A 27,348-nucleotide genomic window follows, 5' to 3' on the forward strand; every position below is an offset into this window, starting at 1 on the left:
CTTTGAATATAGACAAGTTTATAAACTTTATTGCTGAAATGCCTTCTTGAATTTTTAATCTATGCCTCTAGTATATTAAAAAAATTCAAAGGCATCCCGTGGAGAGAGAAACAAAGTGAACGTTTCAGTTTGATGGCTTTGCTGGAACAGCGAACAGTTTAGAAACAAGCATGATTAAAGCAGCAGAGAGGAGAGAGGGATGGTGAGTAAAAGGGATTGTCTGGGATAGGGAGACTGCTCAAAACCAGAAGAGAATTGACAGTGCTGATGATTGAGTGTAGGGCTCTTTGTGAGGAATTCTCACACCGATGACTTGGGGTAGGGATGCTTGACCTCTGACAACCAAAAGGCGATGTCTCAAAAAAGTGGTAGCCATCATTAAGGATCCCCCCACACAATCACCCAGGACATGGCCTCTTCTCATTACTGCAGATAGAGAAGCCTGAAATCAATGTTTTAGTAACTGCTTCTTCCCCTCCGTCTTCAGATTACTGAATGGACAATGAACCCATCTACATTACCTCACTATATATTTTTTTCTTTTTTAGCTTTCTTCTTGTACTACTTACTTAACTATATATATAATTTTGATTGTAATTTATAGTTTTTATTATAATATAATGCAACGTACCACTGCTGCAAAACAACAAATTTCATGACGTATGCCACTGATACTAAACCTGATTTTGACTGATGTGAAATGGGACTCCAGTCACCGGAGTGTATTCCTATGAATGCTACTGCTCTGACACTTAGTGAAATGCTGCTTGGATGTTATAGCCCTCCATTTTTCTTTCATCTGTGAAAGATAAAGATCCATCATACACTGCAATAATTAAGAGAAGTTTGGATAGGTCCTTTGTTACAAAGCCATCTAGCGTGGAAATAAGACCATCGAGTCTGCACCAGCTAGCATGTATCTATCTTTAAAAAAATCCCATTTCTGTAGCTTTTGATGCCTTGGCAATTGAAGTACTTGTTGAAATACTCATTAAATGTGAGAGTACTTGCCTTCACCTTCAACCATCCCCTTAGTGGAAAAAAATCCCCTGAAGCTATACCTCTGGTTAGAGACACCTCTGTGAAATAGGTACATTTCCTACTACCTTATCAATACCCTTCATAACTTTTTATATCTGTCAGATTCTCCCTGTCTTCCACGCTCCAAACTTAGCTTTTTTGTCCTCTCCCCTCCCATTCTCAGCACCATACAGCGTGTTTTATTTCTAACATTTCTCAGTTCTAATGAAATGTGATTAACCTGAAATCTCAACTTTGCTTCTTTCTCCGCAGAAATTACTTGAACTGCTGAGTATTTTCAGCATTCTTTATTCTTATTTCAGATTTCTAGCATCGGCAGCATTTTGATGCATGACCCTCTGTTCATTCTCATGGTCAGATTATAAAATTCAATCAGGTTCCTGATGTATGACTTCTCCTCCCTGATCAGTCAAAAATATAATAGGACATGCCTTTAAGGTGAGAAGGGGTAACTTCAAAGAAGATGTCAGGGGGCAAGTATTCTACATGAGAGTGGTGGGTGTCTGGAATGCACTGCTTGGGGTGGTGGTAGAGGCAGGAACATTAGAGACTTTTAAGAGGTGTTTAGATAGGCACATGAATGTGAAGACAATGGAAGTATATGAACACTGTGTAGACAGAAGAGATTGATTTAGTTGGCTACTTGATTAGTAATTTAATTGGTTCAGCACAACATTGTAGGCCAAATGGCCCATTCCTGTACTGTAGTGTTCTACGTTCTATTACGGACAGAGAATGCACATACTGGCCATCTCCAGTGTTTTAATCCTGCTTCTTTACAACCCTAAAATGGAACCCATCTGACTCCAGGTATTTGTCACTCTAATTGGGTCCATGCTTCCCTCATGTCAAGAGTAACACCTCAAAATTAGCTTGTTACATCTAGTGTGCATAAAAATATTGAGGTCATGGCAGTTGGTGAAGATGAAGTGCAGGGCAGAGTGAAGCCAGATAAATGACATTATATGCCATTACAGGGAGGCACGGCGGTGGTTAGCTAACTATTCCAGTGCCAGCGACCAGGGTTCAACTATGCTCCTGTCTGTAAGGAGTCTGAACATCCACCCCATGACCATGTGGGTTTCTGCTGGGTGCTCCGGGTTTCCTCCCACATTCCAAAGACGTACTGGTTAGTAGGTTAATTGGTCACACGGGTGATTGGCTCATAAGTGCCTGTAACTGTTCTATACCTCTAAATAAATTAAATAATTCATGTTACATACCTTCAAATTAACATTGGACAATAATGGAACTACAGGCTGGTGGACGTAACATCATTTAAAAGTTTACACTGTGACAAGCACTAACCAGAATTTAAAGTTCTATCTACATCAGTACATCTTTGTATTTAAAGAAATGGGCATGTATTACTTAGCACATGGACCGTACTTAATAGCACAGAAACATACTAAAGGACTTGCTGAAAATGCAGCCTAACCTGCAGTGTATTTCCAAGTTCATGATCTTTTATTTATTTCAGATTCCCGTTGTCTGCAGTATTTTTCCTTTCTTGACTGAGATCAATATAGATATGGAACTGAATTTCAGTATGCCTACTTAACTTTTTTGACATATTATCGGTGACGTGGACAGCAAAAAAAAGTTAGCTCTAATGTGACCAAATGCATGAAGGGATTAAAATTCCATGGGAGTACTGAATTGCTCAACTAATTGAAGTTTTATGCACAGCCATGGATGTAATGCTATTTGTTAAGTCTCCTTTCGATAGGAAAAACTACCGAGAGGATCACCAGGGTCTCTCCCCCCACCCATTTATGACATTTACAAGGATCATTGCAGACGAAGGGCCCATAGCCCTTTTGTTTGTATATATCTACATTCAGATGAAAATAAATTAGAACTTGATCTTTCTTAGAGAACTTATGTACAATAACTGGCAATAGAAGGTATAGATGAGAAATGTGACTTTTCTATTAATATACTGAAGTAGGAGTCACAGGCAGTGTTCTACATAGCACAATATCTGTTACTGAAAGTTCTCTACACACTCTATATTTGGCACACATTATGTAACTAACAGATCCTTTACTTTAAATTTGACTTTGAGTTTATGAAGCAGAGGATTAAAGCACAGAACTGCACTTGGAAACGTTTGGCTATACAAACCTGGTGCGAGTACTTCTGAAGTAGAAAGAGCCAGAAAATGAGTTATAGGACTCAAATATCACCTAAGGCATTGAGTAAATAAATGCCCACTCCGTATTAAACCAAAGACTCAGCTTTGCAGCAAGTCCTATGATAATTTACCCAGAATGCAGTGTAGTAACAATTAAACAATCTTGAATCTTAAGCTACAATTGGCTATTTTGCCCAATTATCCCATTTTATGCTCATAACAAACCACCTCTCATTTTTCCATGGAAAGGAACAAACAGTTGACGTTTTGGGCCAAAACCCTTCGTCAGTATCCTGATGAAGTATCTCCGCCCAAAATGTTGACTGTTTATTCCTCTCCATAGATGCTGCCTGACCTGCTAAGTTCCTCCAGTCTGTGTTACTCTGGATTTCCAGCATCTGCAAAATCTCCTGTGTTTCTCATTTTTCCTTGTTTTACCACATTTCTGGCCTGTGCTTAATGCTATTTTCCACAAAACTTTGCTTCTGTGGAACAAGTTTCAGATTCCTATCACTCTCTGGACAAAGAAGTTTCCTCTGGATCCTCTACATTTTTTTTGATGGGAGACTACTGTTTGGAATATACCCATCAGGTACAGAGGGATATAGATCAGTTGCAGATTGAATTTATCATGACTATAGCTCTTCCCACACTGTCTCCTATAAAACTGCTATTCCCTTTTCTCAGTTCCTTCCTCTCAGGACTCTCCCAATAGTATAAAGCATGATACTAAAAGATTTTTCATTTACATAAGGAGTAAAAGGAAGGTGAGAGTTGATATTAGACCACTGAAAAATGATGCTGGTGAGGTAGTAATGGGGGACAAAGAAATGGCAGATGAACTTAATGGGTACTTTGCATCATCTTCACTGTGGACGACATTAGCAGTATGCCAGAGGTCTGTGAGTATCAGGGAGCAGGAGTGAGTGCCATTGCTATTACAAAGGAAAAAGTGCTAGGCAAATGCAAAGGTCTTAAGGTGGATAAGTCACCTGGACCAGATGAACTACATCTCAGAGTCCTGAGAGAGGTTGCTGATCTTTCAAGAATCACTTTATTCTGACATGGTCCCAGAGGACTGGAAGTTATAGGAAATTATTAGCCTAACCTCAGTGGTTGGGTAAGTGTTGAAGTCCATTATTAAAGATGAGATTTCAGGGTACATGGAGTCTAATGATGAAACGAATTGAAGTCAGCATGGTTTCTGAAAAGGGAAGTCTTGCCTGACAAATCTGTTAGAGTTCTTTGAGGAAGTAACAAGCAGGGTGAATAAAGGAGAGGCAGTGGATGTCATTTACTTGTATTTTTAGAAGACTTTTGATAAGGTGCCACTTACAAGGCGGCTTAACAAGATAAAATCCTATGGTGTTACAGGAAATATACTAGCATGGATAGAGGAATGGCTGATAGGCAGGAGGCAGCAAGTGGGAATAAAGGAAGCCTTTTCTGGTTGGCTGCTGGTGACTACTGGTGTTCCTCAAGGGTCAGTATTGGGATCGCTACTTTTCCATTGTTTGTCAATACTTTAAATAATGAAATTGATGGCTTTGTGGCAAAGATTGCGGATGATATAAAGATAGGTGGAGGGATAGGTAGTGCTGAGGAAGCAATGTGATCACAGCAGGACTTATGACAAATTGAAAGAATGGGCTAAAAAGTGGTAGATGGAATACCGTGTTGAGAAATGTATGATTACGTGTTTTGGTAAAAGGAACAATAGTATGGATAAATGTGAAGAAAATTCAAACATCAGAGGTGAAGAGGGACTTATGAGTCCTCATGCAAGACTCCCAGAAGATTAATTTATAGGTTGAGTCTGGTAAAAGAGGCATTTATTTCAAGGGAAATATAAAAGCAAGGAAATATGCTGAGGCTTATAAGATACAAGTCAGGCTGCACTTAGAATACTGTCAAATGTTTTGGGCCTCATATCTCAGAAAGGATGTGTTGTTATTGGAGAGAGTCCAGAGGAGGTTCACGAGGATGATTCCAGGAATGAAGGGGTTAACATATGAGGAGCGTTTGGCAGCTTTGAGCCTGTACTCACTGGAATTTAAAAGAACGCGGGGTGGGGGATCTCACTGAAACTTACCGAATGCTGAAAGGACTAGATAAGGTGGATATGGAGAAGATGCTTCCTATAGTGGGGGTATCCAGAACTAGGGGGAACAGCCTCAAAATTGAGGGGCGACCTCTTAGAACAGAGGTAAGGAGGAATTTTTTTTAGCCAAAGAGCAGTGAATCTGTGGAATGTTCTGCCACAGACGGCAGTGGAAGCCAAGTCCGTGGGTAAATTTAAGGTGGAAATTGATAGTTTCCTGATCGGTCAGGGCATCAAACGATATGGCAAGGCAGCAGGTGTATAGGGTTGAGTGGGATCCAGCATCAGCTATGATGGAATGGTGGAGTAGACTCGATGGGCTGAATGGTCTTATGGTCTCCATGCATCTGTTCCCAGGATACAGCTATCCTGTCCAGGACAGCGGAGATATCCTCGTTCAAAAAACAGTTTCCCCTCCCCCAGTATTGACGCTGCCCTCACCCACATCTCCTCCATTGGACATCTGCGCTCACCCCATCTTCCCATCACCTTAACAGTGATAGAGTTCCTCTTGTCCTCACCTACCACCACATGAGCCTCTGCATGCAAACACATCATTCTCTGCAACGTCCACCATCTCCAATGGGATCCTACCACCAAACATATCTTAACCCCTCCCCCTCTCTCCGTTTTCTGCAGGGATCACTCCCTCCGTGATTCCCTTGTCCATTCATCCTTCCCAGCACTTATCCCTGCAAGCAATCAAAGTGTTACACCTGCCCATTCACCTCCTCCCTCACCTCCATTCAGGGCCCTAGTCTTTCCAGGTGAGGCAACACTTCACCTGTACATCTGCAGGGGTCATCTATTGTATCCGGTACTCCTGATGTAGCCTCCTCTGCATTGCTGAGACCTGTTGTAAATTGGGGGGACCATTTTGTCAAACACCTCCACTCCATCCACCAGAAGTGGAACTTCCCTGTGGCCAAACATTTTAATTCCCATTCCTACTCCGATATGCCTGTCTATGGCATCCTCTTGTGCCATGATAAAGTCATTCTCAGGATGGAGGAACAACACCTTATATACCATCTGGGTAACCTCAAACTTGATGACAAGAATATCAATTTCTTCGTCCAGTTAAAAATAATACTTTTCTTCGCCTCTCCTCTCTTCTATTCCCCACTCTGACCTCTTACCTCCTCTTACCTGCCTATCACCTACCCCTGGTATTCCTCTCCTTCCCTTTCTCCTATGGTCCACTCTCCTCTCCTATCAAATTCCATCCTCTCCAGCCCTTTACCTTTCCCACCCACCTGGCTTCACCCACCTTCTAGCTACACTCACAACACGCTGGAGGAGCTCAGCAGGTCGGGCAGAATCCGTGGAAAAGATCAGTCGACGTTTCGGGCCGGAATCCTTCGTCAGGACAGTTGGGTTCCGGCCCAAAACGTCGACCGATCTTTTCCACAGATGTGTTTTGCGACGGAGTCTAATTTGATCAAATGTAAAATGCTGCACTTGGCAGATCAAATGTCAAAGGACAATACACTGTTAATGGCAGGACTCTCAACAACGCTGATGTTCAGTGGGATCTTGGTGTCCAAGTCAAGTCTGTAGCGCCTTGAAAGTAGCTGCACAAGTTAATAAGGTGGTAAAAAAAGCACAGTATGTGGCATGTTCGCCTTCATTAGTCACCAGTTCACAAGTGTCAAATGATACGTTGCAGTTTCTTAAAACTCTGGAGAATTGCATTCAATTCTGGTTGGCCCATTATAGGAAGGATATGGAGGCCTTGAAGAGAGTGCAAAGAAGTTTACCAGGATGCTGCCTAGGCTGGAGGCCATGCGCTATGTGAGGTTGGACAAACTCCGACTGTTTCACCTGAAAAGGTGGAGGTGGAGGGAGACCTGATAGACCAGTGGAAAGCGGCCAGAGGCCAGTGGAAAGCGGCCAGAGCGTGAGTGGGCCAGTGAAGGAGTGGAGCTTTGAGGCTTTGACTCAAGAAGCTTCGATGAGAAGAGGCAAGGACAAGCTAGCTCGCAATTAGTTTTTACAATGTCTCCTAAGACGGTAATGTGCCTCTCATGTGAGATGTGGCAGTCTTGAGGGAAAACCCCTCTTCCGCAGAGTCACATCTGCCAGAAGTGCATACGGCTGGGCGATCTGGAAGACCGTGTAAGGAATCTGGAGCAGCAGCTGGATGACCTTCGACTCATAAGGGAGAATGAGGCAGTCATAGATGAGAGCTACAGGGAGGTAGTCACACCTAGGCTGTCGGAAGCAGGTCGTTGGGTGACGGTCAGAGGGGGGAAGCGAAGGTGAGCAGACAGGTAGGGCAGAGCACCCCTGTAGCCATTCTGCTGAATAATAAGTTTACCGTCCTGGATACTGTTGGCGGGGACGACCGACCAGGTGTGAGCCACGGTGGCAGGGCCTCCGGCACTGAGTCTGACCCGGTGGTGCAGAAGGGTGGGCCGGAGAAGAGGAGAGCTGTCGTCATTGGAGACTCTATAGTCAGGAGAGCAGACAGGAGATTTTGTGGACGTGAGAAGGACACCCGCATGGTTTGTTGCCTCCCGGGTGCCAGGGTCCGGGATGTCTCTGACCGGGTGCACGACATCCTGGTACGAGAAGGAAAGCAACCAGAAGTCGTGATACATGTTGGGACCAACGACATAGGTAGGAAGAGGGATGAGGTCCTGAAGTGTGAGTTTCGGGAACTAGGCAGAAGGCTGAAGAACAGGACTTCAAGGGTGACGTTCTCAGGATTGCTGCCAGTGCTACATGACAGAGAAGGTAAGAATTCGAGGAGATGGCAGTTGAATGCGTGGCTGAGGAGTTGGTGCAGGGAGCAGGGTTTTAGATTTTTGGATCAATGGGATCTCTTCTGGGGAAGCTGGGACCTGTACAGATTGGATGGGTTGCACCTGAACTCCAGGGGGAGCAATATTCTTGCAGGTAGGTTTGCTGGCATGGTTTGGGAGCGTTTAAACTAATTTGCGAGGGGGATGGGACCCAGAGCGATAGAGCAGTGAAAGAAGTGCATGGAGTAAAGCCAGATCTAACATACAGAGAGGCTTTGAGGAAAGAGAAGCAGAATAAACGGTGTAAAGACAGTAAGGTAGAAGGGCTGAAATGTGTGTACCTCAATGCAAGAAGCATCAGGAACAAAGGTGATGAACTGAGAGCTTGGATACATACATAGAATTATGATATAGTGGCCATTACAGAGACTTGGCTGGCACCAGGGCAAGAATGGATTCTCAATATTCCTGGATTTCAGTGCTTTAAAAGGGATAGAGAGGGCGGAAAAAGGGGAGGAGGGGTGGCATTACTGGTCAGGGATACTATTACAGCTACAGAAAGGGTGGGTAATGTAGTAGGATCCTCTTTTGAGTCAATATGGGTGGAAGTCAGGAACAGGAAGGGAGCAGTTACTCTACTGGGGGTATTCTATAGGCCCCCTGGTAGCAGCATAGATACAGAGGAGCAGATTGGGAGGCAGATTTTGGAAAGGTGCAAAAATAACAGGGTTGTTGTCATGGGTGACTTTAACTTCCCTAATATTGATTGGCACCTGATTAGTTCCAAGGGTTTAGATGGGGCAGAATTTGTTAAGTGTGTCCAGGATGGATTCCTGTCACAGTATGTGGACAGGCCGACCAGGGGGAATGCCATTCTAGATCTAGTACTAGGTAATGAACCGGGTCAGGTCACAGATCTCTCAGTGGGTGAGCATCTGGGGGACAGTGACCACTGCTCCCTGGCCTTTATAATTATCATGGAAAAGGATAGAATCAAAGAGGACAGGAAAATTTTTAATCGGGGAAAGGCAAATTATGAGGCTATAAGGCTAGAACTTGCGGGTGTGAATTGGGATGATGTTTTTGCAGGGAAATGTACTATGGACATGTGGTCGATGTTTAGAGATCTCTTGCGGGATGTAAGGGATAAATTTGTCCCGGTGAGGAAGATAAAGAATGGTAGGGTGAAGGAACCATGGGTGACAAGTGAGGTGGAAAATCTAGTCAGGAGGAAGAAGGCAGCATACATGAGGTTTAGGAAGCAAGGATCAGATGGGTCTATTGAGGAATATAGGGAAGCAAGAAAGGAGCTTAAGAAGGGGCTGAGAAGAGCAAGAAGGGGGCATGAGAAGGCCTTGGCGAGTAGGGTAAAGGAAAACCCCAAGGCATTCTTCAATTATGTGAAGAAAAAAGGATGACAGGAGTGAAGGTAGGACTGATTAGAGATAAAGGTGGGAAGATGTGCCTGGAGGCTGTGGAAGTGAGCGAGGTCCTCAATGAATACTTCTCTTCGGTATTCACCAATGAGAGGGAACTTGATGATGGTGAGGACAATATGAGTGAGGTTGATGTTCTGGAGCATGCTGATATTAAGGGAGAGGAGGTGTTGGAGTTGTTAAAATACATTAGGACAGATAAGTCCCCGGGGCCTGACTGAATATTCCCCAGGCTGCTCCACGAGGCGAGGGAAGAGATTGCTGAGCCTCTGGCTAGGATCTTTATGTCCTCATTGTCCACGGGAATGGTACCGGAGGATTGGAGGGAGGCAAATGTTGCCCCCTTATTCAAGAAAGGTAGTAGGGATAGTCTGGGTAATTATAGACCAGCGAGCCTTACGTCTGTGGTGGGTAAGCTGTTGAAAAAATTCTTAGAAATAGGATCTATAGGCATTTAGAGAATCATGGTCTGATCAGGGACAGTCAGCATGGCTTTGTGAAGGGCAGATCGTGTCTAACATGCCTGATAGAGTTCTTTGAGGAGATGACCAGGCATATAGATGAGGGTAGTGCAGTGGATGTGATCTATATGGATTTTAGTAAGGCATTTGACAAGGTTCCACACGGTAGGCTTATTCAGGAAGTTAGAAGGCATGGGATCCAGGGAAGTTTGGCCAGGTGGATTCAGAATTGGCTTGCCTGCAGAAGGCAGAGGGTAGTAGTGGAGGGAGTACATACAGATTGGAGAATTGTGACTAGTGGTGTCCCACAAGGATCTGTTCTGGGACGTCTACTTTTCATGATTTTTATTAACGACATGGATGTGGGGGTAGAAGGGTGGGTTGGCAAGTTTGCAGACGACACAAAGGTTGGTGGTGTTGTAGATAGTGTAGAGGATTGTCAAAGATTGCAGAGAGACATTGATAGGATGCAGAAGTGGGCTGAGAAGTGGCAGATGGAGTTCAACCCGGAGAAGTGTGAGGTGGTACACTTTGGAAGGACAAACTCCAAGGCAGAGTACAAAGTAAATGGCAGGATACTTGGTAGTGTGGAGGAGCAGAGGGATCTTGGGGTACATGTCCACAGATCCCTGAAAGTTGCCTCACAGGTGGATAGGGTAGTTAAGAAAGCTTACGGGCTGTTAGCTTTCATAAGTCGAGGGATGGAGTTTAAGAGTCGTGATGTAATGATGCAACTCTATAAAACTCTGGTTAGGCCACACTTGGAGTATTGTGTCCAGTTCTGGTCACCTCACTATAGGAAGGATGTGGAAACATTGGAAAGGGTACAGAGGAGATTTACCAGGATGCTGCCTGGTTTAGAGAGTATGCATTATGATCAGAGATTAAGGGAGCTAGGGCTTTACTCTTTGGAGAGAAGGAGGATGAGAGGAGACATGATAGAGGTGTACAAGATAATAAGAGGAATAGATAAAGTGGATAGCCAGCGCCTCTTCCCCAGGGCACCACTGCTCAATACAAGAGGACATGGCTTTAAGGTAAGGGGTGGGAAGTTCAAGGGGGATATTAGAGGAAGGTTTTTTACTCAGAGTGGTTCATGCGTGGAATGCACTGCCTGAGTCAGTGGTGGAGGCAGATACACTAGTGAAGTTTAAGAGACTACTAGACAGGTATATGGAGGAATCTAAGGTGGGGGCTTATATGGGAGGCAGGGTTTGAGGGTCGGCACAACATTGTGGGCCGAAGGGCCTGTACTGTGCTGTACTATTCTATATGTTCTAAATTTGTAATCTTGTGAGGGCCATAGATAGAATAGACAAATGTTATCTCTTTTCCAGTGGCACAATGTCAACACTTAAAATGAGATGGGGCAAATTTAAAGGAGATGTGTAAAGCAAGACTTTTATTCCACAGAGTGGTGGGTGCCCGGAATGCACTGCCTGCGGTGGTGGTGGTGGTGGAGGCAAAAACAAAAGAGGCACTTAATCTTAGATAGACACATGAATATGCAAAGAAAATAGAGAGATGTGGATTTGTGTAAACAAAGACTAATTTAGTAGACAGCAAACACAAAATGCTGGAGAAACTCAGCAGATCAGGCAGTATCTAGGGAAATGAGTAAACAGTCTATGTATCGGGCCAAGACCCTTCTTCAGAACTGAGACGAAAGGGGGAAGATGCCAGAATAAGAAGGTGGAGTGGGGGGGGGGGTGGAAGGGAAAGAGGCTAGTTGGAAGGTGATAGGTGAAGCCAGGTAGGTGGGAATGGTCAAAGGCTGGAGAAGAAAGAGCCTGATAGGGTAGAAGAGTGGACAATAGGAGAAAGGGAAGGGGGGGGGGAGGTGGCTGCAGAAGTAACAGGCAGGTTAGAAAAACTAAGAGGCCAGAGTGGGGAATTGAAGAAGAGGACAGTAGGAGGGAATTTTTTTTTCTGGAAGGAGAAATCTATATTCATACCATCAGGTTGGAGGGTACCCAGATGGAATATAAAGTGATGCTCTTCTACCCTGAGGGTGGATCATCTTGGCACAGGTTCTATGTGCTCTAAAGACAGATGGGATTTTACAATAACCCAACAATTTCAGGTCACATTGTTAAAAGTTTACTTTATTTGTCTCATGTACATTGAAGCATCCAGTGGAATATGTTACTTGCATCAAATCAAATCATCCAGGATTGCTCTGAGCAACCAGCAAATGTCTCCACACTCTGGCACCAACATAACATGCCTGTAACACAATAACCGTATCTGTATGTCTTTTGAATGTAGGAGGAAATTGGAGCACCCAGAGGAAACAGCCATCGGGAGAATGAACACTCCAAAATATAAAAGTCATATACTAACTGTCAGAAGCCTGATTTTAGTATAAACACAAAAGATTCTGCAGATGCTGGAATGGTGGAGGAACACAGCAGGTCAGACAGCATCTATGGAAGGAAATAAACAGTCAACATTTTGGGCCAAGATCCTTCAACAGGCCTGGAAAGGTGAAAGAAGCCAGCATAAGAAGGTGGGAGGAGCAGAAGGATTACAAACTGGAAGGTGATAGGTCAGGGGTTTTTTATCCCATGGACCCCTACCAAGAACTGAGGGGTCCGTGGACTCTATGTCAGGGACCCCTGTGAAAGAAGGGTGAAGGTGAGTGAGTGGGACAGGGAGGATGGGCCACGTAAGAAAAGGAAAGACGAAGGGCAACACTGGGAGGTGACAGGTAGATGAAGAGGAGGGAAGGGGTAAGATGCTACATTGATGACTGCATTTGATGCACCCATGCTGAGCATCAAATTTGCCTCCAACTTAAAGACCCTGCCCTCAAATTTACTTGGTTCATCTCTGACACCTCTCTCCCCTTTTTTGATCTCTGTCTTCATCTCTGGAGACAGACTGTCTACTGATATCTTTCCCCCTGTATAGATGTGGCCCGACCTGCAGAGTTCCTGTAACATTTTGTGCACATTGCTCTGAATTTACTGTTGGGGTGGGATGGGGTGAGACGAGGGAAGCACTTGAGACTCGTGGTTCTATTGAAATTTATTTACTTAGAGATACAGCATGGCAAGGCCCTTCCAGCTCACACTGCACCACTCAGCAACACCACCTATTTAACCCCACCCTAATTACAGAACAATTTTAAATGACCATTTAACCCTTTAACTGATATGCCTTTGGAATGTGGGAGGAAACCAGCGCACCACAGGAAACTGAAGAATTAATGCGAACCAAGTTAAAAAAAATTTGCAATTCCTAACAAATGTATTTTGTGCTACTGCGTGATGGGATATTAACTATAGTTCTGGTTACCACAAACCCTAATCCAACTGCACTTACTCCAATTTCATATTTCTAAACTGTTTTAGACATTTATAAAATGATAGAGGCATTTGAAAGGGTCTTAGATAGATTAACAAAATATGCAGAGAATGGCGGTATATGGAACAGAGGGGATTTGTTTAATAAGGCATCATTAATATCGGAGTCTACAAAGCAAATGGTCCTGCTGGAACTTACTGTCCCCTGGGAAGACCAGACAGAAGAGGCCAATGAGCACAAGAGGGCTAGATACACAGATCTTGTTACAGAATGCTGGAGCAATGGCTGGAGAGCTTGCTGTGAGCCATTCGAAGTTGGGTGCCAGGGCTTTGCTGGCCATTCATTACAACGGACTCTAAAACTCCTTGGAGTTAAAGGACTGCAGTGCAGAAGAGCCACCAAGAACATTCCGGAGGCTGCTGAAAAGGCCTTGCAGTGGCTGTGGATCCAGAAGGGGCATCCGTGGATCAGTGTGCCACTTTGACACAAGTCGGGGGCTGATCACCCCCAACTGGGTCACCCGGTCGAGGGTGTCTGATGATTAAAGACCCGAAACACCCTAGGACCCCAGGTTCATCACTGAAGACGTGTCCAAGTAGCACCAGAAGGTGTATTCTACAACTCAGTAGCTTAATTAGTTCAGCACAACTTGGCTGAAGAATCCATTTCTGTGCTGTACTGTTCTATGCTCTATTTGTTGTGGTGAGGGGGCATGTTTAAAGGGGATGTGTGGAGCAATATTAAAAAAACAGAACTGGTGGGTGCCTTGAGTGAGCTGCCAGGTGAGATAGTGGAAGCAAATGAGCAAATGTGACAGTAACATTCAAGAGGCTGCTAGATAGTCACATGAATATGCAGGATGAAGGGATTTCACCAAGTGCAGGTATAGAAGGGATTACATTAATTAGGCATCATTATTTTAATTAGTTCAGCACAACACAGTAGGCCAAAAGGCCTGTTCCTACCTGTACTGTTCTATGCTCTGGTACCATTAATGAGCTCACATTATTTAAGAGATACGTGGTTTACAAACAGGTCCCTCAACCCACCTGTGAATCATCAAACATCCAATACAGCAAGGGTTCCCACCCTTTTTTTTTTTTGGCCTTGGACCAATACCATTAAGCAAGGGGTCTGTGGAGCCAAACTGGAAACCCCACTTTACAGTAATCCTATACTAATCTTAATTTATCCTCTCCACATTCCCATCAAATCCCCCTAAATTTCTACCATTTAAATACATGCCAATTAACCTCTCAACTCACAGGCCTTCGAGAGGAAACCAGATAATGTGGTGGAAACACATGTAGTCACAGGGAGAGAGTGCCAATTCCACAAAGACAGCACCCAAGGTCAAGATGAGCCTCTCTGTTAGAGCTATTACATTTTTGTAATGCTGCTTTGTAAATTAACCTATACAAAAGCAACTTAACAGTATTAATATTCTCAAAAGACCTATAAAGTTCATGCTATTTTTACAAATTGGAGATAAAATTTCTCGTTTATCAATCTACATTATATCTACATGCATTTCATACCATTTTCCAAAGTAAGTTCCATATCAACATCCATAATAGAAATAATCTGTGCAAACTACACAACCCAAAAATCACTGATTTCTGGAAGCATACAGATGTCTGGTATTGATCCCATTATTTTAAAAGCACATTTTTTCTTGACGTTGAGAATTATATTTTGCTTGCCTGTCTTTTGGAAAAGGTTTGAACATACATCATTTTCTTTTAAGGTTACTGAAAGAGACATTTTTGAATACAAACAATCTTTTGGTAATCCGTGTATCAGGTTTTCCATCACATCAATTCAAAGATACCAAAACAGAGATAGACAAGAATTCCTTGATTCATTTTATATTGTATTCTACCCAAACCCAAGGGAAATTCTGACCAGAGCTACTAGACTGAACCTAGCAATTCTAAATCCAGAGAATTAACTGTAAACTCTGCTTGTCTACTCAGAAATGCGGCTCTGTTCTTTCACCATCGCTGGGGCAAAATCATGGAAATATTTCCTTAATAGGGAGAACTCTATTTCCCTGACACTTCGAGTCCTAATTAACATTTGTGTGTATTTCTGGTTGCCTCATTTTTGGAAGGACATAAAAGCTTTAGAGAGGGTGCAGAGGAGATTTAGCAGATTACTGCCTAGATTACATAGCATATCTAAAGCAAGGGCTTTATGAACGAGCTAGGTCTTTTCTCTTTGGAGAGGAGGATAAGAGGTGACTTGATAGAGGTGTACAAGATGATAAGAGGCATAAATTGAGTAATTGCCAGAGACCTTCCCAGGGCAATGCATAATATGAGGGGGCACAATTTTAAAGTGTTTGGAGGGAAGTATGGGGGGTGAATGTATAGGTCAGTTTTTTTTACACAGAGTGGTGAGTGAATGGAATGCCTTACCAGTGGCAGTGGTAAAGGCAAATAAAGTAGTGGCATTTAAGGGACTCTTAGATAGGCACATGGATGATAGAAAAATGAAGCACTATGTGGGAGGGAAGGATTAGAGGTTAAGCACAGAGTAGGTTAAAAGGTTAGCACAACGTTGTGGGCTGAAGGGATTGTATTGTTCTATGTTCTTAAAAGCACTGGAGCAGTTCAGGAAGGCATCTCACCACCACCTTCTCAGAAGCAAAGTGCAGGCACAGTCTGTGAAGTCAGTATACAGAAAACAAAACAAACTTGAGGTATCTGAATGAAGCACATTCTTGAAAGATACAGATCTCCACATAACTTGATAACATTAACAACCACCGTAGTGCCAGAAAGCACATAAAATACACAAAATAGGAATAGTGTGGGCCACGTGGCTCTTCGAATATATTCTGTAATTCAGTAAGATCATGGCTGAAGAAGTGGTACCAACCTGTGTACAGTAGCCGTGAGCTCCGATCAATGTACTGGTGGGGACATCAAAGTCAGATTTTACTCTGGAAATAATTCAAAATGTTAAGACTTTAAAAGGTTGCTTTAGAATCTCTGCAGCACTGATGTTTGTGTGCACTAAGCTGTAAATCCAAAAGACAGGTTCAAGGACTTCTCTTTGACATAACCTACTCTTCCAATGACTGCACTGCTCCCATTGTTGTCCACCTGACCAGGACCACCAAATAAAATTAATTCATCTCATCTTTCAAATGGCATAGCTTTACAAAGCCAACTTTAAGAGAAACAGCACAGCAATGTTAATCACAGAGACACTGAGAAGATCATTTAGCTATTTACATTCACAGAATATAGGAAGAATACAGCACACTTGTGCCAACCATGATGCCAATTTGATCTCCACAGCGACTCAATAAAAGTTCACTTTTCCAACATTATTACTCTTCCTTCCTTCAACAATGGGTATACGCGCACTCACACACCTTTCATTTACAGGAATTTAGAGGAATCAACAGAAACATCCCAGGCTGGAACTGTTCCGTAATATAACTACTGCTAAATTCAAATTAGTTTGCATTATGAGTGAAGATTTTTTAATAATTATGTTCATAATATGTTCAATTATGTTCATAATGAGAACTGCAAAATTTTTGCGAAACTAAACCATAATCGTATTAATTCAAGACCTGCCTACAATTTGCCTGCTAGCAAGACCAAGTTTGTCACTAGCATAGAACATAGAGTAGTACAGCACAGTACAGGCCCTTCTCAAGCTCCAACAGTTATAAAATCAGGAGATTAGCTGAAAATCTCAGCTTTGCATTTCAATTAAAGGCACCAATTGTATCATCTTACCATTACTGTATTGCACTATGGATTTTATGGCTCCAGTATCACTGCATGAATTGAGCAATTTCAAGTTCCTGGTATCAATATCTGAGGATCTATTCTGTGCCCAACATATTGATGCAATTTCAAAGAAGACACAACAGGGCTATATTTCATTAGGAGTTTGAAGAGACTTGGTATGGCACCAAAGACTCTTGCAAATTTCTACAGATGTACCATGGAGAGCATTCTAACTGGTTGCATCATTGTCTGGTGGAGAGGGCTGACTGCACAAGATTGGAAAAAGCTGCAGACAATTGCAAACAGCTCGCTCCATCATGGGCACCAGCCTCCCCAGCACCGTGGACATCTTCAAAAGGAAATGCCTCAAAAAGGTTGCATCCATCATTAAGGACCCCCGTCACGCAGGACATACTCTCTTCTTATAGCTACCATCTAGGAGGTGGTACAGAAGCCTGAAAACACAATCAACATTTCAGGATCAACTTCTTACGCTCCGTGTAGCGCGTGGCCAAGTGGTTATGGTGTTGGGCTCACGATCTGAAGGTCATGGGTTCGAGTCTCGACAAAGGCAGTATGTTGTGTCTTTGAGCAAGGCACTTAACCACACAAAATAATCTGCAGATGCTGGGGTCAAAGCAACACTCACAACACGCTTCGTCAGGACTGAAGGGTTTCCGGCCCGAAACGTCGACCGATCTTTTCCACTGATGGTGCCTGACCTGCTGAGTTCCTCCAGCGTGTCGTGAGTGCACTTAACCACACACTGCTCCAATCCACATAGCTGAAAATGGGTACCAGCAAATGCTGGGGGTTAATCTCGCGATAGACTGGTGTCCTATCCGGGGGGGAGAGAGTCTCGTACTCTGTCGCTTCACGCCACAGAAACCGGCTTAAGCACCGACCTGATGGGCCACAAAGGCTTGGGACAAACTTTGACTTTCCACCATCAGATTTCTGAAAGGACAATGAACCCATGTACACTACACTACCTCACTATTCTTGCTTCCTTTTTGCACTACTTATTTAATTTATATACTTATTGTCATTTATAGATTTTTTATTACTGTGTATTGCACTGTACTTTTGCCACAAAAATTTCATGACATATGCCAGTGATATTAAACCTGATTCTGATTGGCATTGGCAATGGTGAACATGCTGACTGATGAACCACACACATCCACAGGTGCTCAATTTCATGGATAATATGTTATCCAAGATCTTGAATATATCCATATTGAATTTAGCTTAGTTTGTCTTTAAAAAAAACATTTGCTACCTTTCCAAGTGTGCATAGTCCCCTTATAGTGCATAGTGTGGTAAATATCCAAGGGAATTTTTCAAGATCATAACCAATGCATCCACCATCCATGAACCAAGTCCTTAAGACTCCAGGATGTAGGTTAAGAGGTACCATTGACTTTAAAATAATCTGCCAAAGGAACTCAGCAGGATAAGCAACATCAGTGGGAGGAAAGGAACTGTCAAGTCACTCCAGCAGATTTGTGTGGTGCTCCAAATTCTAGAAAATACAGTCTCTCATATCTCCAAGGAATCAGTGACTTTGCAGCCTCTAGTCCCATAAGTTTGCCTATCATCTTTTCTCTGGTGATTATACTGTATTATTTTAGGTTCCTTCCACTGGATGGGAATGCATGCACTGTAAATACTATGAACCAATTTTTATAATGCCTACCTGCCATCAAGAACATATTTACAGAACAGTGCCAGTAACATCATGAAAGATCCCACCCATCCTGCACATGAACTGTTCATCCCATCAGGAAGGAGGCTACATAGCATCCATGCCAAAATCTCCAGACTCAAAAACAGTTACCTTCCCCAAGCAGTGACGCTAATCAAAACCTCCACCCACTAACCCACCCCTCCACACCCCTGACCACCACTACGTTATCATTTCCTGTACAGACACTCCTGTGCCTAGTGTTACTTTATGGACATATAATCAATGTATATAAGCTGTCTTATTTATTTATATTTACTGTTTTTTTATTATGGTATTCTTTATCTTATTATTCTGCATCAGATCTGGCATAACAATTATTTTGTTCTCCTTCACTTACTTACTGGAAATGAGATTAAACAATCTTAATACATGGTAAATACATGCTGGTAATTGTGTATTTATGCATATTTAATTCCATATCTGTACTTTAACCTCTAACTTTGATTTTTTTTTTAATATAATTCTTTACAACTGTTGAGTGTTGTTTTTGTTATATTCCTAATACATGTAAATGCATATGGCAAAAAAAGTTGATCCTTGATTTTTCTCCTCGGATTTTCAATTATTATTGAGATCCCTTGCAATTATATACATTTTAGTGAAGTCACTCATGAAAAAATATGGCTCATTCTATGCAATCTTTTCATTCAGTTGATCAATTTAGTGAACATTCCTTCCAACCTCTCTTGGGTGAGCTTTCCTTTACCTATTCATTTCTTGGACATGCACCTTATTGGTAAGTCAAGCATTTACTGCCCATCCGCAGTTGGTCTCGAAATAGGTGATCTCGAGGCCCTTCTTGAAACACTGCAGTCCTTCTGGAAAAGTTCCCCCACAATGCTATTTGATAGGACACACCACAATTTAGAGATACAAGAGAATGCAGATTGTACAGCAAACACGCACAAAATGCTGGTGAAACTCATCAGGTCAAGAAGTATCTATGGAGGGGATGAACAGTCGACGTTTCAGGCTGAGGCCTTACCTCAGAGCTGGAAAGGAAGGGGGAAGAAGGTACAGGGAGGGGAAGCAGTACAAGCAGGCAGGTGGTAAGTCAGACCAGATGAGGGGGAAGATTGGTAGGTAGGGGAAGGGCAGGATGAAGTAATAAGCTGGGAGGTGATAGGTGAAGCCAGGAGGATGGGGGAGGAGAAGGCTTGAAGTAAGAAACTGGCAGGTAATAGGTGGAAAAGACAAAGGACCAGAGAAGAAGGAATTTGATAGGAAAGAAGGGTGGACTATGGGAGAAAGGGAAGAAGGGGGATCAGGAGGAGGTGATAGGCAGATGAATCATAGAAACATAGAAAACCTACAGCACAATACAGTCCCTTCGGCCCACAATGCTGTGCTGAACATGTATTTATTTTAGAAATTTCCTGGGGTTACCCATAGCCCTCTATTTTCCTAAGCTCCATGCACCTACCCAGGAGTCTCTTAAAAGACCCTATTGTATCCGCCTCCACCACCATTACCAGTAGCCCATTCCATGCACTCACCACTCTCTGCATAAAAAAACTTACTTCCGACATCTCCTCTGTACCTACTTCCTACTTAAAACTGTGCCCTCTCATGTTAGCTATTTCAGCCCTGGGAAAAAGCCTCTGACTATCCACACAATCAATGCCTCTCATCATCTTATACACCTCTATCAGGTCACCTAATCAGGAGAGGAGAAGAGAAGAGGTAAGAGTGGAGCCAGAGTGAAGAAGAGGGAAGCGGAAAGGGAAAAATTACTGTAGTTGAAGAAATTGATGTTCATATCATCAGGTTGGAGGCTATGAAGTGAAAAACAACACGTTTTTCCAGCATCTGCAGAATCTCTTGTGATTATGCAGATTTTGTAGTTTACAGCAAAAAAAAACAAACTACTGGAGGAACTCAAGAGACTGAAAAGCATCAGTGGAGGGGAAGGGATCATCAAAATTTCACATCAGAACCATGAATCATGATGCAGGCTCTCAAGCTGAAACAGTAAGAAATCCTTTCCCCTCTACAGATACTGCTCGACTCGCTGAGTGCCCACAGCAACTTACCTTTTTAAAAAAATACCACAACTTAGACTGAGTGACAATAAAGAAACTGACGTAGTGTACCACTTAGGAGAAACTCTGATGGTGATGGCAATCCTGTTACCTACAGTCCTTATGCTTCTTGGGAGCACAAGCCTTGTTAGAGTAGCCTAAATAAATAACTACAGTGTATTTTATAAATAGGTAGACACAGTGATCACTGCATCAGATTAGGAAGAATTGAATGTTTAGGGTGTTACATGGAATGCCAATCAAGAGAGTTGTCCAGGATTGCCAAACTTGCACAATGTATTGCTTCTCATTCAGAATCAGGTTGAATGAATATCACCGGCATATGTCATGAAATTTGCTGACTTTGAGACAGCAGTGGAATACAATATGTAATAATAGAAAAAACTGAATTACAGTAAATAAATATACACACATATATATTAAATAGTTAAATTAAATAAGTAGTGCAAAAATAGAAATAAACAAAGTAGTGTTCATGGGTTCAATGTCTATTCAGAATTTGGATGGCAGAAGGGAAGTTGTTCCTGAGTTATTGCTTGTCTTCATGATTCTGTACCTCCTTCCTGATGGTAACAATGAGAATAAGGGATGACCTGGGTGATGGAGGTCCTTAATGATGCTGCCTTTTTGAGACATCGCTTCTCTAAGATGTCCTGGATACTAAAGAGGCTAGTGTCCATGACAGAGCTGATTAAATTTACAACTCTCTGCAACTTATTTTGACCCTGTGCAGTAGTTCTCCCATACCAGATGGTGTTGCAGCCAGATGGAATTCTCTCCATGGGACATCCATAATATCCCTCCTGAAGTCCACAATCAATTCCTTGGTCTTACTGACGTTGAGCACAAGGTTGTTGGTATGACAGCACACAACTAGCTGGTATACCTCGCTTCTGTACGCCCTCTCATCACCATCTGAAATTCTACCAACAATGGATTTATTGTCAGCGGTGTCAATTTTAACGTCAGTAATAGATAGCATTCGAGCTTTGCCCAGCCACAGTCATGGGCGTAGAGAGTACAACAGTGGGCTAAGTACATATCTTTGAGGTGCGCCCGTGTGGATTGTCAGCGAAGTGTGATATTATTTCTGATCCGCACAGATTATGGTCTTTGGTTAGGAAGTTGAGGATTGAGTTACAGAGAGAGGTACAGAGGCCCAGGTTCTGGAGCTTTTCAATCAGAACTGTAGTAATGACTATGTTAAACACTGAGCTGTAATCAATAAACAGCATTTTGACACAGGTATTTGTATTGTCCAGGTGATCCAAGGCCACACGAAGAGCTAATGAGATCGCATCCACCTAGACCCATTGTGACAATAGGAAATTGCAGAGGGTCCAGGTCCCAAATGAGACAGGAGTTAATTATAGCCATAACAACCGCTCAAACGACTTCATCAACATCAATGTGAGTGCTACTGTTGTTGCCCCTTTGAATCTGGTGGGAACTTCCGACTGTAGAAATGAGAAACTGAAATTCCTCATTAAGATAAGCAACCAATATGGTCCTTTAGTACTCTATAACAGTGGAAAAAACTTGGGACATCAATAAATAATCATCAATAAGTTTGCTGGAGGATACCTCTGATGTGCTCCTGTAGCCACGGATTTATTCTTCTTGGAGCAGAAGAGTCTGGGAGAGGACCCGATAGAGCAGGGGTTCCCAATCTGGGGTCCACAGACACCCCACCCCCCCTTGTTTAATGGTAAGGCTCCATGGCATAAAAAAAGTTGGGAATCCCTGCAATGGAGGTATACAAAATGATGAGGAACACAGAGTTGACAGATAATAGGAAACATTGTCCCATAGAAGAGGTGTCTAAAACCAAAAGCCTTAGATTTAAAATAAGGAGCAGGGTGTTTAGAGGGGATTAGACTAAGAATATTTCATCCAGAGGGTGGAGGAAATCTGGAACATAAAGATTAGCTTTACTTGCCACATGTACTTTGAAGCATACAGTGAAATGTGTTGTTTGTGTCAAATCACATCAGCGAGGATTGTGTTGGGCAGCCCACAGGTGTTGTCACACTTCCAGTACCAACATAGCAAGCACCCAACTCGCTCTACGCTTTTAGGATGTGGAAGAAAATCGGAGTACCTGGAGGAAATCCATACAGTCACAAAGGGAATGTACAAACTCGTTACAGACAGAGGCAGGAATTGAACTCCGATCTTATAGCTGGTGCTATAATAGTATTATACTAACCATTTTGCTACTGTGCAGCCTAAGTGAGTGATGCAGGCAGAGAATCTCACATTTCAGAAAAGCACTTGAATTGTCAAGGCTATGAATCAAGTGCAAGTAAATGGAATTAGTATGGATAGTTGTACGGACATGGTTGGCCCACTTCTGTGTTGCTAGTGTCTATGACTCTACCTGCATGCGTTTAACTGAGTTCCTGGTCAATGGCAGTCTTTCCCCTCTCCCACCATGTTGATACTGAGGAACATGGAAAAGATACAATAGTGTTGTGCTCAGCATACGCTTTATAGCACCAGAGATCCAAGTTCAATTCCCGCCACAGTCTGTAAGGTGTTTGTACGTACTCCCTGTAGACCTCGTGGGTTTCCTTCGGCTCATATACATACCTAGGGTGTATGGGGTGTCAGGGAGGGGTAGCACCTCTGGTGGGGGAACATGTCGCATCCTTTTCAAGGCAGTTAGTCCACCTTTGGTCCCCGCCTGGAACTCAGCTCTCACCTGTGGCTCCCCGTAGCTATTTGCATAAGACAGCGGCCACACCTCGGGCAACGGCTTTGACAAGCCGGCTAAACCGAGTGAGGGTAGCCAATGGGTCTCAAGCCGATGGGAGCTGTTTATCCCAGCATGTGAAGACAGACTTCTGCAGACTGAGCAGGTAAGACCAATGGAAGGTCTAACCATCAAGAAGGCGGTCTCTGCAAGCATCGTGGAACGTGTAGAGTAGGACAGGACACAGAAGACGTCCTGGTCATCCACTGCGCCTAGTCCCATCTCCAGCCGTCTCAACTCTTGTCTTGCCACTGGATCCAGATGAGAATTGGGAAGAGGGAGTGAGACTGACGCTGTGCAATTCTCCCTCACTTAAATCCAAATCAAGCGCTAGTCTTGACACCATCAAGCTGACTGGTGGCGCAGTGATATCAGCGCTGGACTCCAGGGGCGAAGGTTCCTGAGTTCGAATCCAGTCGAGCCACTCCTGGGCACGCTCTCCATCCGTGCCAAGCTAGCAACTCGACCTCGTAAAAAGTACTAATGGTGTCGAGGTCTTCATCGATGACGATGGACCAACCTTATACCAAAGACATAATATTAGTAAGATGTGGGCATGCTACGTTACCGTCAGAAGCATGGTAACACTTTGTTGCACAGCCCCTAGCACAATCGCTGACTGTGTTGGTTTGTTGACACAAAACGACCCATTCTTCAGCCATGATCTTATTGAATGGCAGAGCAGGCTTGACAGGCCAGATGGCCTACTCCTGCTCCTATCTCTTATGTTCTTACGTATGTTTCAATGTACATATGGCAAATAAAGCTATTGGCTATTTTTTTTTTCCTCCCTGTGCCTTGTTTGGCACATCAGGTGGCAAACTTGCCATTTCTTTAGCAACTGTTTTACAAGGCTGAGCTGTTAGCTCAACGCTCAACCCAGCGTGGATGGAAAGCACGCAAGGATCTTGTTCCAATGTCCACGTGCAGATACCACTATACCACTGGTATAGACTTTGACTATTAAGGAAAGATAGATTCACTCTCTCTTGTTGAAGATGATCATTGCCTGGCCATTATTTTCTTTTGTGAACCAAACCACTCTCGGTCTGGCTGAGTTTCTGACCTCATACTGGAAAGAGAGTTACTGATGAAACAGTCGAAGATGGTGAGTCTAGGACACGGACCTGAGAAATACCTACCAGAATGCCCTAGGGCTGAGATGATTGACTTCAACAATCCCAACTACCCGTGAGTGTGAAATAAACTTAGTAGCCGCTCTATTAGGTACACCTGTACATTAACGCAAATATCCAATTAGCCAATAATGAGGTAGAACTCAATGCATTAAAGCATGCAGACATGGTTAAGCAGTTCATTTGTTGTTCTGACCAAACATCAGAATGGGGAAGAAAGCTGATCAAAGTGACTTTGACTGTAGAATGACTGTTGGTGCTATACGGGGTAGTTTGAGCTCTCGGAAACTGCTGATCTCCTGAGATTTTCACGCACAACAGTCTCTATAATTGGTAGAGAAGGTGCAAAAAAAAGCAATAAAACATCCAGTGAGTGCAATTCCATGAGTGAAAACTCCTTGCTAATGAGAGAGGTCAGAGAAGACTGGCCAGACTGGAAGCTGTAAGTAACTCAAATAATCACATGCTGCAACAGAGCTGTGCAGAAGAGCATCTCTAAATGTACAACACATCAAAACTTGAAGTGGACACGTTACAGCAGCAGAGACCACACCAGGTTCCACTCTAGTATCTAATTAAATGGCTACTAAGTATATGACTCCAATCATTGGAGTATCTTCTCCTTGAAGACCAATTACATCAGCTTTACTGGGACTTCACGATACCACACTTGGTCACACATGTCAAGAGCAGTCACTTTCACCTAACGTTAAGACATTCAGCTCTTTGAAACAAAAATGTGTCCTTCATCACTAAGGACACCAAAGTGTAGGGTGTTTGAATGTGGTCTCAACTACACCCAGAGTTTCCATGCCCTTGTAGTCTCTGTGCAATAAAGCTAACAGATTCAAGATTCTGCAGATGCTGGAAATCTTGAGCAACACAAACAAAATGCTGGAGAAATTCAGCAAGTAAGGCAACATCTATGGAGAGGAAAGAAAGGTCTTGGTTTGTTTCCCTCCATGGATGCTGCCTGACTTGCTGAGTTCCTCAAGTATTTTGGTATAATATCAGTTATTTTCCAACACTGAAACCCACCAGACAGATCAAAGTCAAAGTTGAGTTAATTATTACATGCACATGTAAATCTGATGTGCGTCTCAGTAACTGATGCATTGGGACATCTGTAAAAATAGACTGCCTTCAAATCTGACATATGCATCATACTTACTTAGGGCCAAACAACACAATAGCTGGAAGCTCCGATTTCCATATTTGCTCCTGGGATATTGACCACCCCAAATCCTAAGGTACAACTAAACAATAGCGTATCAAAATAACACCAGTTCTGAAATAACCAAGAACATTTTGGCATTTATCACAAAATAATGCAAATCTGTATTTCAGATGGTCAATTCTTAAAAGAGCGTAAATTTGGAAGTTGCCTGCCCAGTACTCAAAGGTTACAAAAACAACACACCTATGTGTAAACTAATGAACTTGGAAGGATTTGCAATCAATAGTTACAACAATAATTAAAATCAGGGTCAGATCTGTTCAAGTTGAACTCCAAATAACCTCCATATGGTATTGCCCTAATCCAGGACAAGGCTGTCATTTTTGGTTGGTGACAGATACACTTTAACCATACAAACTATTTGAGCTGAAGGTCTGGACCAATTCATGGTGCCAGATCCAAGGCTGAAGTAGCGGTAAGCTGAAGAAGTTGTAGCCTGATTACTACCCAAATCAGAACAGAATATATTGCCTGACAGCCTTTAGGGGTAGACTTCTGAAGTGAACCAAGAAATGGGCAGTATGTTGAGGGCTAATTCACAATGTTACTCCTTGAATCAGAAAAGAATCAGGTTTATTATCACTGCCAAGTGACATGAAATTTGTTAACTTAGCAGCAGCAGTTCAATACAATACATAATCTAGAAGAAAAATAATAAGTAAATCAATTACAGTATACATATATTGAATAGATTAAAAATAGCGCAAAAAGCAGAAATAATATATAGTAAAAAGTGAGGTAGTGTTCACGGGTTCAATGTCCATTCAGGAATCAGATGGCAGAGGGGAAGAAGCTGTTCCTGAATCACTGAGTGTGTGCCTTCAGGCTTCTGTATCTCCTACCTGGTGGTAACAGTGAGAAAAGGGCATGTCCTGGGTGCTGGGGGTGATTAATAATGGACACTGCCTTTCTGAGACACCGCTCCTTGAAGAGGTGCTGGGTACTTTGTAGGCCAATACCCAAGAGGGAGCCGACTAAATTTTCAATCCTCTGCAGCTTCTTTTGGTTCTACGCAGTAGCCACCCCACAATACCAGAGAGGCTGCAGCCTGTCAGAATACTCTCAAGGGTACATCTATAGAAGTTTTTGAGTGTACTTGTTGACATACCAAATCTCTTCAAACTCCTTATGAAGTATAGACACTGTCTGCCCACAGTTTATGCTGACCACAAACCATAGCTTATGGTGCTCCCAATGTGGCCTCCTCTACATTTCTGAGACCTAATGTACACTGTGGGGACCACTTTCTCGAGTATCTCCCCTTGATCTGCGAAAAGCAGGATTTCCCAGAGGACAACCATTATAATTCCTACATATTCCTATATATCGGTCCATAGTCTCCTCTTCTACCACGATGACACCACTCTTACGTTGAAGAAGCAACACCTCATGTTAGCCTCCAACCTGATGGCATGAATATCAATTTCTCCAACTTCCAGTAATT

The 27,348-nt window shown here is 43.0% G+C and overlaps 1 protein-coding gene across 1 annotated transcript in view; it reads right to left on the bottom strand.

Moving 5' to 3' along the window:
* mindy4 (MINDY lysine 48 deubiquitinase 4) overlaps window positions 1-27,348 on the bottom strand; it is a 280,604-nt gene that overhangs the window by 63,649 nt on the left and 189,607 nt on the right. The window contains exon 14 of the mRNA XM_072254193.1: window positions 16,116-16,179. Coding sequence (XP_072110294.1) covers window positions 16,116-16,179 — 64 coding nt within the window. The remainder of the gene's footprint in view (window positions 1-16,115; window positions 16,180-27,348) is intronic.

Source organism: Mobula birostris, chromosome 3, assembly GCF_030028105.1.
Source record: "Mobula birostris isolate sMobBir1 chromosome 3, sMobBir1.hap1, whole genome shotgun sequence".
In the NCBI taxonomy this organism is placed as follows: Eukaryota; Metazoa; Chordata; class Chondrichthyes; order Myliobatiformes; family Myliobatidae; genus Mobula; species Mobula birostris.